This window comes from Engystomops pustulosus, chromosome 1 (genome assembly GCF_040894005.1).
Source record: "Engystomops pustulosus chromosome 1, aEngPut4.maternal, whole genome shotgun sequence".
NCBI lineage: Eukaryota > Metazoa > Chordata > Amphibia > Anura > Leptodactylidae > Engystomops > Engystomops pustulosus.
The window spans coordinates 8271834-8286437 of record NC_092411.1 but is presented as its reverse complement, the minus strand read 5'-3'; the positions used below and the strand labels follow the sequence as shown (position 1 = coordinate 8286437).

General features: G+C 44.8%; 1 protein-coding gene across 3 annotated transcripts in view; it reads right to left on the bottom strand.

Annotated features, from left to right (window-relative positions):
- Window positions 1-13905: 13905 nt before the first annotated feature.
- The window catches only part of PIK3C3 (phosphatidylinositol 3-kinase catalytic subunit type 3), a 101820-nt gene continuing 101121 nt past the window's right edge, over window positions 13906-14604 (bottom strand). Inside the window, exon 26 of one of the 3 annotated variants that reach the window (XM_072132851.1) lies at window positions 13906-14058. In XM_072132851.1, the coding sequence (XP_071988952.1) occupies window positions 14044-14058 (15 nt within the window). In that variant the 3' untranslated portion in view covers window positions 13906-14043. The remainder of the gene's footprint in view (window positions 14059-14604) is intronic. The other 2 variants (XM_072132850.1, XM_072132853.1) reach the window with 2 other exon arrangements.

Below are 14604 nucleotides of genomic sequence, written 5' to 3'. Positions count from 1 at the left end.
GCATCACACTTGCAACGCATGTTGTTGGGATCTCCTGGCACGAACGCTGCAAACCGGGACTGAACTGACATGCTGGGGGTCATTTACTAAGGGCCCGATTCGCGTTTTCCCGACGTGTTACCCAAATATTTCCGATTTGTGCCGATTTTCCCTGTATTGCCCCGGGATTTTGGAGCACGCGATCGGATTGTGGCGCATCGGCGCTGGCATGCACGCGACGGAAATCGGGGGGCATGGCCGAACGAAAACCCGACGGATTCGGAAAAAAATGTGTCACGGAGCTTGCACTTACCTTCACTTGGAATAGGCCGGTGAACTTGAGTGCGTTCCGATGCTCTTCAGCGCAGCAGCGACACCTGGTGGACGTTGGAGGAACTGCCTTAATGAATCCCGGCCGGACCCGAATCCACCGCAGAGAACGCGCCGCTGGTAGAACGCGTTGCGAGTGTGTTGCGAGTTCATCGCATCACACTCACAAGTGTGGAACGGGCCTTACCCACAATAGATTAGAATAAAAGGACCTTCGAAGTAATTCGGTCCCCATCCTGGATAACAGGTTGGTGATGATTAATAAAAACACTTTTACAACGACCTTCTCTCTCGGTCTGGGAGGTGCCGCGGATGGAATGGTCTTCTTCAGAACTCGGTCTTTAGAGGCTCCGTCGTTATAGTCTCTATCCACTCGTCTATTTGCTAAAAAATAATGAAAGTTGAGCGATGGAAGCGGCCGGTGATGAGAGAGTAATTGCCAATTCCAGTTTCCAATGACAAGTAGTGAAGATGGAGCCGATGTCTAATTGAGACACGGTAATCGTTAGGATGACAATTTACTGTTTATGCCCCGTTTCCATCCCGTTACTTTGTCTTCGGCGCGGTACGAGGCGTAATGAATGTTCTTGATGTTTTCGGCATAGAGCTCTCACGCGCGCTGATCGTCTCATTAGAAAGAGGCTCCAGGATTTACAAGTCATTCCTCTTACAGAATTAGACAGTTACCGCTCTTAATCATGTGTCTCGTTGCCGCGGCTGTCAGATTAATTGAGTGTTAGTTGACTTTATCTCAGCTCGTTTGCCAATGCGAACCGCAGGGCGATGTTATTGTGGAGGGAAAAGTTGGGAGATGGATGACGGAAGTTCTATCGGCTTTGCTGAAATGTCAAGAAATGTTATTTGCTTAATGTCGAGTTGAAAATCACCAGATCCAAAGAGATAAATCGTCTTTTCCTAGACACAGGCGTTTTCCTGTAAAATCTTTGAGGACAATTCCAGTTCCATACATCACAAGATACGGCAAGAAGCTGCCACACGGTACACAGGACGGGGGAGGTACTGCACCGAGAGTCTGCAAGAAACTCTGCAAGATCAATGATAAATGGTTAGTAGGGTCAATGAGTCAGAAGGGGGAGAGCATGGGTGCACCGGTTATGAAGTGAATTGAGCCTCTTGCCTCAGGCAGCATCACCTGCAGCAAGATGGGGGCAGCATCAGGGGCAGTTATCTGCTACAAAGTAGGACCTACCACTCGTGTCTCTTCATATCTGATATCAGCATTGGTGTAAGAAGCTGCACAGAGCACCCAAAGAACTTGATCTATTACTACTTCATGGGGCAAAGGGGGTGCCTAATGCAGCAGAGAGTTTGGGTTCACCACTGGGGGGTCAGCTGCGGTTTGAATAGCAGATAAGGATACAAAGCCGTTTGCTCCAGATCTCAATATCTGTTATATCCTTTGACAACAAAATTTTTGGTTGTATTTAGCCTCATCTTTATAGGTCTGAGTAAAAATGGAAGATGAGTCTTACCTCTCCTGCGGCAGCTCCTACTATTCATCTGTGCACAGACATGTAAACAAAATCCACAGAGAGTTTGCACTAAAGTAAGTAGCGGGACTGCTGAATCACTTGATGAAAATTCAGGAATTATTATTAAAGAGGAACTGTCAGGGTGATTTGGGACACTAAACCACCCACAGATCCTTATGGACTGGTGGCTCAGTGTCCCAAATAACCTTTTACCAAGTCCCTATGTGCCCACAATGAAAAAAAAACCTTTATACTCACCTAGATATGAATCAAATGAGGCACATTGGACTCATCTCTTGTGCTCCCTATGCCGTTGCAGTTCTTCAATAAAGTCGGAGTGCTACACCCCGGCTTCATTGTGCATGCGCTGTGACTGTGCAGGTGCACGGAGCACCAAAGTAAGTAAAAAGTTTTTTATTTTAATAGAGGCTACCGAGACTTCATAAAGGAGTGATTTGAGACACTGAACCACTGGTCCCTAAGGACCTGTGGGTGGTATAGTGTTCCAAATCACCCTGACTGGTCCTGTTTAAGATTGTAAAGGCACATGGGCAACTTATGTAAAAGAGTGGCCAACCCCTTTAAGGTTTATGGACTAATTCTCCCCACAGATGTGCTTCGGTTTAGCAATATTTCTGGGATGTTGTGTGCAGCAGAATCTTCTTGGGATTAAGTCTTCATGCAACGCAACAAAGCATCAAACTATGACGTTTCCTGCACCATGTTTGAAGAGTGATCTTTAGGTTTGCTGTAATGTATACATAAGTGTTGGGGGCAGGATATTAATTTACCAATATTAGGTTATTAAAAGTTCTGCACGTATGTAACCTAAAGGTTCTAAATTGTCTTTTACCAGAGCCGGACATTCCTGCATAAAATGGATGCAGATGGAGGGTCATGTAATCTTTTGTCCATGAGCAATCGCCTGGGTTCTGGCAGGGCGATTGTTCATGGACAGTTAGAGATCACATGACCCTACATCTGTGGCCATTTTATGGCTGATGAGGTAAAAGACAAGAGGCTTCACTTTACATATAAAAAAAGTGGAGTAGAACTATTAACAGATGTATTTTTATAACTTACCGTACTTAATGTCCCTCCACACACATTACGAAAAATTATGAAGTGGCCAACCCCTTTAACAGTATGCCTACCCCAAATGACCAGTACCAACATTCCAGAATGTTCTCTATTTTCTTTTTGTATCCTTTTACATCTTCCTGCGTCCAGCTTGAGAAGGGGAGGGGGGAAGCGCTCCTCACCCCTCCCTTCTCCATAGGGAGGTGTCCAGCTGGGCTGTACATATGGTGAAAGATAAAGCACGCTCTACCTTTTTTCCACCGCCGGAAGAACAATGCACTTGTATGGTGGCCGTACGCGAGCTGCCATATACGTTAACGTGCTTGGGGCCCAAGAACAACTTTGGTGATGACCACGACTTTTTTTGGTCTTTATTTAGAAAGTTTGTCGGACTAGGACGAAGATAAGGCAGGCGGGCTGGGGAGGAAGAAAGCCGTACTCACCTCCTCTGTAGCTCCCGGAGTCCCGCACTGTTGTCTCAATGGTCTGTGCCCCTGTAAACTCACATGGGGCGCGGAAGCTCCACTGAGTTCGGCTTCCGTCCCGCTGGGGTCGCCGCCCATGCCCACCTGTCCCTATTCCCAGTGCTGTATCATGCGCTGAGATATGGGGACATATCGGACCGGAAGTCGGACTACCCCTTTCTAGAGGACCTGTTGCCTCTCACTGCACTAGGAGCTGCTTACTGAAGTTGTAGAACAGACGCCGCAGTGTTACACTGCTAGCGTTATCGGAAACCTCTGATAACACTAACAAACACTGCCGCGCTGTACAACAGAAAACGCCGGACCGCGCTGTTATCCTCTTTAATCGATAAATGTAAACTTCCAATTCTATTTACTTATGTAAATGTCTATCAGACTTACAGAATAGGTTTTAGATTGATATGTTAGATTTGTTTGGTTATTAAGCTTGAATGTATTTTATGAATCATCCAAATCTTTTAATAATTGGCTGATGGGCCCTCCTGACACCTTGGGGCCCATAGCGATCACTTTGGGTGATACAGTGATGGTGCCACTATTTGTCTATATTGACCATCAGTAACACAATGGTGCATTATTTAGGGCTGTCGAGTTCATTCAGAATTTTGCTACGAGGTCTAATTTCTGTGCCGACCCCTGGCCATGACTGCCTCCAACCCAAACCAAGCTAAATCTTAATCCAATCCTGCAGATAAAAGCACTTACCAAAAAGAAAAGTAAATATTTTTGTGGCTTACAGGCAAAGTCCATCGATATCCCCCCCCCCCGGGGTCATCATGTCGGCAGATCAGTGTTTTTTTCTCTCATCTCAGATTTTCACAAATCACGAGTTTTCGATAAGGGGATTACAAACTCCACAAAAGAGGTTTTTATTTAGACTTAATCCGTTTCTGAAGGATTTATATTTTGGGTTAAATCCTCTGTGATAAAGGTCGCCCTTCATGTTCCCCGATCAATCATGGATCAGATCTTTGGCTTCCAACCTACATCAGACTGCAAGGTCACAGCGAAGAAAGTTACAATCAAGTAAAGTTTTAGAACTGGATAAATCCTGGATAAAGAAGAATTCTGGGAGAAAAACTTTACGACAGACAGAGCCAATGACACGTCACGGCTGAGAGCCGGAACATCGAATACAACATCTTTATTTGGCATTTTTGGGCTCTCTATTAGGCATTAGGGGATGTTTGGGCCCGTGCTGAACTCTGCCGATGTTTATCCAGGGTTCAGGCTCAACGCCCCTGCAGTAACAATAACCCCCCTGCCGGCACCGATCAACGGTGTTAACCGGTTAAATATCGTTGGCGGAGCTCTGCCATTTATCCCAGGATCGTTGCTTCCCTGGAGATGTCACAGGAGCAACGATCCCAAGGAAAATGATGGTATCCAAACCCGGACCAGAACTTTCAGGATAGGCTGTGGCGTGAAAGAGTGTGCTCTTCCCTGCTGCATCCCTGCTCATTTCTAGGTCATTTCAAGGTCCTGGTTGTAGCCTGTGGCTGACCCCCTCAGGTGTCCCCCATCCTCGCCCTTATAATATGTTGTTGTAGCTTATGTTATTAACCATTAACATTCAGAAACAAATAACCAAGGGGAAATAAATGTGTCATTACCCAACCGGAATCATCCCGACCCCTCCAGATCACGCAGTTAATAGGATCGCCAATGGCTCCGCAATTAAAACAAATGGCAATGAAGTTGCATTTCCCTCCATGCAAATTAAGAAGAGGATGAAAGGAGCCATCAGATTAAACAACTGCCCGCGAGGCAGCGCACATGGATCGGGTCCAGCCGAGGAAATTGGAAACAGAAATTTATTGTCCTGCTGATAATAAAAGTTGGAAACAAAACTGATTGGAAAGATCCCTGCAGGACAAACCCGTCTTATCGTATACTGCTGCTGGTAGGTGGGTTCTACAGTACTTGCCCTATGTGTTAGGTAGGTAGTGACTGGACATCTCAATACATGTCCACCTGATGGGACGCTGCAAGGTATTTCTCTAGTGTGTGGCTACGCAGAGCTATTTACCTCCTTCTGCCGCCCACTGACTCTTTCATAAGCTTTCCGACCACCAGTGAGATGTCCAGGGCTCCTGACTGCCCACCTCCTCCAATCTAATCTCTTTCATAAACCCTCCGACCACCAGTGTCATGTTCAGGGCTCCTGACTACCCACCTCTTCCAATCTAATTTCTTTCATAAACCCTCCGACCACCAGTGAGATGTCCAGGGCTCCTGATGGCCCTCCTCCTTCAATCTAATCAGCCAATCTAACCTCTTTTATAAGCTCTCTGACCATCAATGCGATGTCCCAGGACTCCTGACTGCCCACCTCCTCCAATCTATCCAGCCAATCTAATCTTTTTCATAAACCCTCCGACCACCAGTGTGATGTCCAGGACTCCTGACTGCCCACCTCCTCCAATCTAATCAGCCAATCTAACCTCTTTCATAAACCCTCCAACCACCAGTGTCATGTTCAGGGCTTTTGACTACCCACCTTCTCCAATCTAATCAGCCCATATAATCTCTTTCATAACCTCTCTGACCACTAATGCGATGTCCAAGGGCTCCTGACTGCCCACCTTCTCCAATCTAATCTCTTTCATAAGCTCTCCGACCACCAGTGTCCAGGGCTCCTGACTCCCCACTGAAGTCAAGCTCTCCTCACTTCATAATGGCCTCTTCACTGTAATTGATGGTCCTGCATCAAGACACATCACTAACCAGATCTCATTTTTTCTGTGATGAGGAGAGCTTGACTTCAATGCTGAGCTCTCCGCCTCCATGACTTTATACAACCAATTTACATCTCACTTTTCTGAATGATGCCACCACACTGGGCCATGAAAGAAACATGATATTTATAGGCTTCACAACATACTGGCAATGGTTATTTAGGTCAATGTCTGATGACAGGTTCCCTTAAAATGCTGAAGGCACGTGCATGCTCCCATTTTCCCTAGAAAAAGCCGTGGCTTTTGAGAGCTGCTGCGGCAGTTGCAGCCATGGCTAACCTTCACTTTTGAGAGCTGCTGTGGCAGTTGCAGCCGTGGCAAACCTTCACTTTTAAGACCTACTGCGGCAGTTGCAGCCGTGGCTTTTTACAGCTGCAGCAGCAGTTGCAGCCGTGGCTAATCTTCACTTTTGGGAGCTGGTAGTGCAGTTGTAGCTTTCAGGCACAACAGGAACATGGAACCAACTGCTTCCGGCTCCGTGTTCCTGTATTAACATGGTGATGAATAGCTATTCGTGGTGGTGGGTTTTGTCCCTCCAATGATCAATTAATGATGGCGTTTTGTAAATCCTGGCCAACAGATTATAAAGACAAGCCCTTTAAGCATTGATCCTTAGCAACAATTATTCCAACATAGACCATGAATAGAATTCCACAGTTATTGAGAAAATTATATCTTCCCTCTGCCCCATGCCAATATAAAGGAGCCCCCAGGAGAGCCCCTGCAAAAGTTTATTGTCTGGAGTTTGGAAATTCAGCATCATTCCCGGCTGATTTAGGGAAATCGGTGACATTCAGCACTTTTGGCTTCCATATTCCATTTGCAGTCAGCCCCCGGAGCACCGTGGAGGGGGGTAGCGCTCCTCCTATGGACGGCTGAGCAGGAGCCTCATAATGAAAATCCGCACGTGCACAACCCTGACAGTGAGGAAATGAGAAAATCTTCTAACAGATTGGGAGAACACAGATCTTACCTGGGGGGGAAGTGATACAATTGCATTCCAGATCCGCTGCAGTGAAAGGGTAAATTATTTAAGATCATATTTGGAAGGAAGAATTTTAATTACGCTTCACATTGGCCGCTCCTGGGGGGAGGGGAACATAAAGTAGTTTGTATCAAGCCAGAAAGGGAAGTAGCATGGATACATCTTCATATAGGGAATCTGTCCACAGACTTGACCATACAGTCTGCAGCCAGTGTTGTGTATTGTCCCTGGAGAGATGTGTAATCAGAGCTTTGTGTATGTTGTTAGTAGCAGCAGGACTGTGATATAGGAATTCAGATTCCAGGATTGTAGCTTCTCCAAGTGTCCTAGAAGAGTGCCCTCACACTGCTGTGCTCTGTGCATCCAGTGTTCTGTATTGCCCCTTGAGAGATCTGTAATCAGAGCTTTGTGTATGTTGTTAGTAGCAGCAGGACTGTGGAATATTAATTTTTATTCCAGGATTGTACTAAGGATATGTGTCCTCACACTGCTGTGCTCTGTGCGCTCTGCAGCATGTGTTCTGTATTGTCCACTGAAGAGATGTGTAATCAGAGCTTTGTGTATGTTGTTAGTAGCATCAGGACTGTGGAATATGAATTTTTAATCGAGTATTGTACTAAGGATGTGTGTCCTCACACTGCTGTGCTCTCTGCAGCCTGTGTTCTGTATTGTCCTTGAAGAGATGTGTGATCAGAGATTTGTGTATGTTTTTTTTTTGTAGCAGCAGGACTGTGAATTTAGATTCCAGGATTGTAACTTCTCCAAGTGTCCTGGGGGAGTGCCCTCACACTACTGTGCTCTGTGCTCTCTGCAGCCCGTGTTAATAATAATAATCTTTATTTATATAGTGCCATCGAATTCTGCAGCAATTTACAAATCATAGTGTTAGGTATTGTCCCCAGAGACATGTAATAATACCGATGTATATTGTGTGAGTAGCAGCAGGACAGTGAAATACGGATTTATATTCCAGGACTGGGGGGTGTGTCCTCACACTGCTGCACTCTTAGCTCTCTGCATTAAACTGCTCCTCCTCTTGATCTCAGTGAATACTGTAATATGTAAACCTGCTACAGAATTTACTCAAAGCAGAAGTGAGGGGCTAAAAGTACAGCAGTGTGAGGACACATCCACAAAAGCTACAATCCTGGAATGTAAACACATATTTCACAAGGACACACACAAAGGTATGATTACACATCTCTCCAGGGACAATACCAACAAGTATACATGATCAAAAATAATGGCAGATTCCCTTTAAGAGGGGTTGTGGAGCTTAACACTAAGAAAACATTTTGGGATATTTTTTTTTTTGTTTTTGGGATCCAATCATTGTGAAAGCCATCACAAGAACAAGAGTCGTTCTACTGCTCCAGTCATCTCAATGGAATAGAGATAACTGAGCGCTGTGCTTGTCAGTTCCAATGAAAGGAGCACAAGCACCATTGCTTGACTGTTACTGTATTTAAATGGGGGGTGTAGGGGACAATATACCCATGACATATGGGGAGAAGGGGGTTATAAAGAAAAGTGTCTGTATAATTAGAGATTAGCAGACAGAAACTTTAAAGGGGTTGGCCCATGAAATAAAGTTCTTAAATTTTAATCCCCTAGTGATGTTTACACAATAAAGATGATTTGTGACCCCCATTACTTTACAATGTTACTCAGTGTTATTGCTGTTTTAGCTCCTATCACTCAGTGATGGTCAGTGTAAGACTCCAGAGTGTGAGTGGGGACTCTCTAAGCAGGCACTTTATGGTTCCCCTGTGCTATGAGATGCTGTGTGCTGACAATGTGCTTAGATTATCAGGGTCCAGGGTTTATCTACACTTTTATTATTTAGCTACTGAACATTACTACTAGTATCCGACACATAGAAAAAGAGAGATGAGACAGATCAGAGATGAAGGATGATGAGATCCATGAGATGAATATAACACACAATCACACTCTCAGCTCTGCTCCCTAACTCCCTCTGCTATACCTTGTTCCCCTGCTATAAAGATCTTATCTTATTTGTCTGTAGCTCTTAGAGTAAGTCTCTGCATGCTGTTGCTTGCCGGAAGGAAGGGCCTTTGTCTGAGCTCGTCTTGTAATGCAGAAGGCAGAGAGCACTGTAGTGTGCAGACAAGAGAAGCTATTCATGAGAAGAATCTGACCATAGACAAAAGATTTACAGTCTTATCCAGGGGCAACCAAAATTGTGTACACCAGGACTGATAGAGACAGGATGGAATTATATCTGTGAAATTCTGTATTTTTGTTAACAGTGAATTAGAGAATGTGATATTTTGTGATCCTGAGTCTATTTAAAAATCTTGTCTTCATGGGAGGAATACCCCTTTAGGTTCAGGTCCGAGGTTTGGGTGCCAGGGGTGCCACCTGGGCTTTCACAGCCATGGCTAGAGGGTGGGAGACTGATTGGATCCGACCATTCAGATTGCAGATAGCCTCTGGTTAATTAGCATATTTATTAACTCTGGTTTTCTGCTAAACTGTGGCATTCTGGGACATAATAAAAGCGGATCATAGCCCCCATGCGCGTCAGTACTAATAGTCTATCATCAGGGGACCTGATGGTAAATAAAGAGTAATAATAAAATAAGTTTTAAAAATATGCTTCGAAATATTACTGTTATATAGTAATACAAATATTACCAAAGCATAAAAATATATCAAAATAATAATAATAATAATAATAAACATAATAAATCAATATTTTCAGTTTCTTATGATTATGATTTTTATCCAGAGAAAAATTAAAGTGCGATGTAAAAAAAAAAAAAAAAAAAAAAAAAGTGTTTTTTCCTCTGTGATTTGCTGTTTATTTTCTCCTTGCCGGCAGATGCCGGGAGCCGGCGTTACACGAGACCATCTGGTGACACAGAAGGGCAGGTGATGTTGTGTCTCAGTTACATTTTATCTAAAAAGTTTATCTACAAATTAAACAGTCAGATCAACAAACACAGAATCCACCGAAAACCAAGATAAAAAAACAACAATATCTGCCATAAACCTGTCACGGCTATATATATAGTGTGTGGCGCTGCGTGTATACAGCAGGGGGTTACCAGGATTGATGTAGGTGTAATATTCCTGGACACCACAAGGCTGTAGATCACTACAGATCACTCCTCGCCCCCTATTTATTACATGGCTGCACATAGTAAATCTTCCTACACGTCACAACATCGATACGACGGGGACATCAATGTGTCTCAGCTTATATAGAAAAGCTCTGATAACTATTCGTTTTGTTAACATAAAGCAATGATATTTAGGTTCTATGGATAACATTTCAGGAAAATGCCAGATTGTCGCTGTATGGAGAGTACAGCTACCACTGGGATTTAGATCACTGACCCATCTAAGAGTAATAGTGCCAGGATCTAATGTGTGTTGCCGTATGGAGAGAGTTAAAGAGGACTTGTCACCCAAAATTTCGGCACTAGGAGATGTTACTAAAGTAAGCAGCTCCTAGTGCTTGATCAAACGCCGCAGTGTTACAGTGATAGCGTTACCGGAAACCTCCGGTAACGCCATCTAACACTGCGGCGGGGTATAGTGTAAATGTTGGACCATTCGCAAAGCTGTCCGACGTATTCATGAGGGGGCGGGGTTGGGGCGTGGTTAGGGGCAGTCACTACCGGCCTATGGAGCGAGCGGGGCGGTCCGGGGTAGAAGCAGCGCCTCGGACCGCCCCCTCATGAATACGTCGGACAGCTTTGCGAGCGTTCTGGCGTTTACACTGTACCCTGCCGCAGTGTTAGATAGCGTTACCGGAGGTTTCCGGTAACGCTATTATTCTAACACTGCGGCGTTTGTTCAAGCACTAGGAGCTTTAGTAACATCTCCTAGTTCCGAAATTTTGGGTGACAGGTCCTCTTTAAAGGGGTTTCTGAGAATCTGATACTCAGCTGTTGGGAGGGTCCCAATAATTTGAGCATCGGCTCTTGGTCTCCGAAGCTTCTGGACTCATCAGATGATGACATCAAGTCTGTAATGAGCCAGTCCCGTCCTTGGAGATCACATGCCTCCGATTCCTACACGAGGCAATGATTGTCCGAGCGGTCATGTGTATATCGGACATGACATCGGCAGTTCTGGAAGTAGAGACTGGAAGTACCGGAGATCTAGAATCATTGTTGGAGATGTAGGAGGCAATGAGGTTACTTTATACATTTCTGCGTGTACCTGTGTCTTTCCTTCCTAGCCTTTCCCTGTTCTCACCATGTTGCCCCCTCTATATATACACACAACTTCCTCTCCCTCACTGCTCCAGCTTGTCCTAATGGCATCTCCCACTGTGTCTCCCCCGCAGTCTGTCCCTACTGACAGAGACAGGAAGAGAAGAAGAGAGAGCAGGATGAGTCATATCTCTCTACAGCTCCTCCTATTCATCAGAGCTCAGAGATGTAAACAAAGAAGCACAGAGAGTCTGCACAAGGCTTTGATGTAAGTATCAGGACTGCTGAATCACTTGATAAACTTTCAGAGATTATCCACAGGGCAGTAAAGGCAGATGAACAACTTATGTAAAAGAGCGGTAAACCCGTCAGAGTGACACAACAACCCATTTGGGATTGTTAGCCGAATGGTGACTTGGATGGTAGGACAGTAGCCGCCAGAGCAGATGACATGGTTGGGTGCACAACCATTGCAGTCCTGTGGATGGTTCTTCTGAGTGGTGCACTGCATGGGCTGCTGGCTTCTGGGCCCTAATGGGTCTCCTCTTGGTGTATAGTGGACAAGCCAAGGATAAGTCCTATCCATTTGAAACAGTGGCTGCCAGACCCTGCTGAGCGTTGTGTAGGATGACTTATGGAATATAGAAGCGTTTGTTCTGATCCACCTATTGAATACATTAATTTGGTGTGTGCCCTACCCCCCTATCTCTACTGTGCGGCCACTCCGGCGTCAGCCGCTCCCCAGCATTCACAAGACGTGTCTCAGCACAGCCATTGGCTCAGGGCCCCCATAGAGGTCTATGGTGCACAGGTGCAGTGTATAGCACATAGTGGATGGATCCCTGCATCGTAACCAACCCGGGTGGCTGCTCAGCCCCCATCGACATGGAAGGGTTGAGGAACGATGCTCCCAAGCTGCACCCGGTAGGCCCAGTTTTTGCACCCAGATGTGTGCCCATGTCCTTGTATATCATTTCTGCCTCCTTCCCAAACCTTTATTAAAGAGCAAATGGATGATCTATAGGATTAAAGTAAAGTGACCCCATGTGATGGATGCCCCATTATTGCATTGTACTTTGGGGTAGTATCCCTTTAAGACACTCCTCCATTCATGACATGACTGACCCTGATGGTGACTGATATCCAAAAGACACTGACCATCATTACTACCATGGCTTTATCCCATCATGCTTCACTCTCATCTAACTTTTCCAACTTTTTCTCATCGTGAACACAGCCACCGGATATCTGTACGTGTCTGACAACAGAGGGTGCAGTGTGAGGTGGTGCGGGAGAAAGGGGTCCCAGAAATCCTATAAAGTGAACTGAGCATTGATGGAGCACGAGGACCAGAGCTCATTTATATGCATGTGGTGGGAGGGGCATCTGCAGGTCCTAATTATCATAACTGCAGAAATCACATACAAGATAGTTATAATTGTACATACTGGTAACACCCCTTTAATTTGCATATTGACACCCAATCCTTGAATGGTAACTCCCAGTTGCCAATGTATTCAATTATTTCCAGAGCTCTAAAAGTAGAATATTAGTTCCCAGGCATCCCACATAGCATTGCGTAGAGAACTTCATGGGATTTCCAGACATAACTTTCCCCTCTATTAGTGATCGTTAGAGAAAATTCTATTTTTATCTTGATTCTTATTATTGGTGCACCAGGGGCGGAGCTTATCTGCTGCCCCCCCCTTTATTCTGGATCTACACCTTATTTCCAGCAAAGATGTTGATCATTGTGTAATGGGGCAGCGACAGTTATCGACGGGTAGCAAAATATAAAGAGATGGGAGATATGGCTCCGCCCCCAGTGCACCAAGATGATAATTTGCATAAATACAAAAGTGGGATATTCTTACCTGCAAAGTTTATAAGGTGCTGTACACTACATTGATTGTAGTTGAGGGGTGATTGGAGAGCTCCCTTTAAGATTTTTTTTTTGTTCTGAGCTGACACGCCCCCTCAAAAAATGTACATTTTTTAAATTTTTTTTTATTTATTTCACTCCTTCAAGTAATTGAGATACTTTCCTTCAAATGCAAATATAATTTCGACAGAAACTGTCCTCCACAAATGACATATTAGCGATGATGAATCCCGAGTGACGACGTTAGGCCCCGCCCGTCGTTATTTGTAACAATCTTCTAGAATCTTCTATTATGCTGAAAATATTGACACATTATATTTGGGGGATAAATACAGATTTTTAGCACAGAGGAAAGGAACGTTTTCCTTCATATATAAGAGAAGTGATAACCATTCCGGATATTTATGACGTCTCCTGGCGGTCGGCTCCGGATCGCGGCGGCGGCATATTTCCTGTTTACATAAAGCTTCAGATTCTGCCGCTTTTTACGACTGCCACTTGTTAATATTTAATGCCGCCTATTAAGGCGTAAAGTGATCTCGAAGGGTCGTATTGTAAATTATCAGATATCGCCGCCGCCCTGGCGCGTCCTTCTTCCTCGTCGTGGAGTGAGAACGACGTCTTTGTAACTTTGTACAGAGCAAAAAAAAAAAAAAATCAGAAAAATACAAAAACTTTCTTTTTCGTTGATTTACAGCGATTTCTTTCGGACTCTTTCGTTTCCGGACGTAAACCACGTCCTCCTCTCTTCGCCGGCGCGATAACGATATTTCTATAAACGTCCGTTGCCGTGCTTCACGACTTCTCACCGGCGCGCAGGAACGCATCTTCTCCGGGATTTTTTTTTTACGTTTTTTTTTGGATGCAGAAACTCTTGGCCTCTATCTCCTCCAGTACTGTAAGACAGAGAAACACAAGTCAGGATATTCTCATCCGTTACCTCCATAATCAGGCAGTAAACGACTTCTAGACGCAAATCTAAAAGAGCTGAAATAAGCCGAAAGGGAAATTCATTTATTGAGCTTTTTACGGAAAAAGAAGCTTTTGAGAAATGCGGTTTAATGTGATGATTTATATGGCCGTGTGTACATTACCGTATATACTCGTGTATAAGCCGAGTTTTTCAGCACAAAAAATCTGCTGAAAAACATCACCTCGGCTTATACACGAGTCAATAAAAAAATAATACTTATATACTCACCCTCCGGCGGCTCATCTTCTTTCTTCTTTAACTGTCGGCATGGACGCGGCCATGTTGTCTTCCGGCCGGCTGGCACATTCTATGACGTCAGCAGCGGTCGCGTCATAGTATGCGCCTGCTGGAAGAAAACATGGCCGCATCCATGACAGAAGAAAGAAGACGAGCTGGCTGTATACTACATGGGGGCAGGGCTGGCTGTATACTACATGGGGGGGGGGCTGTCTGGCTGTATACTACATGG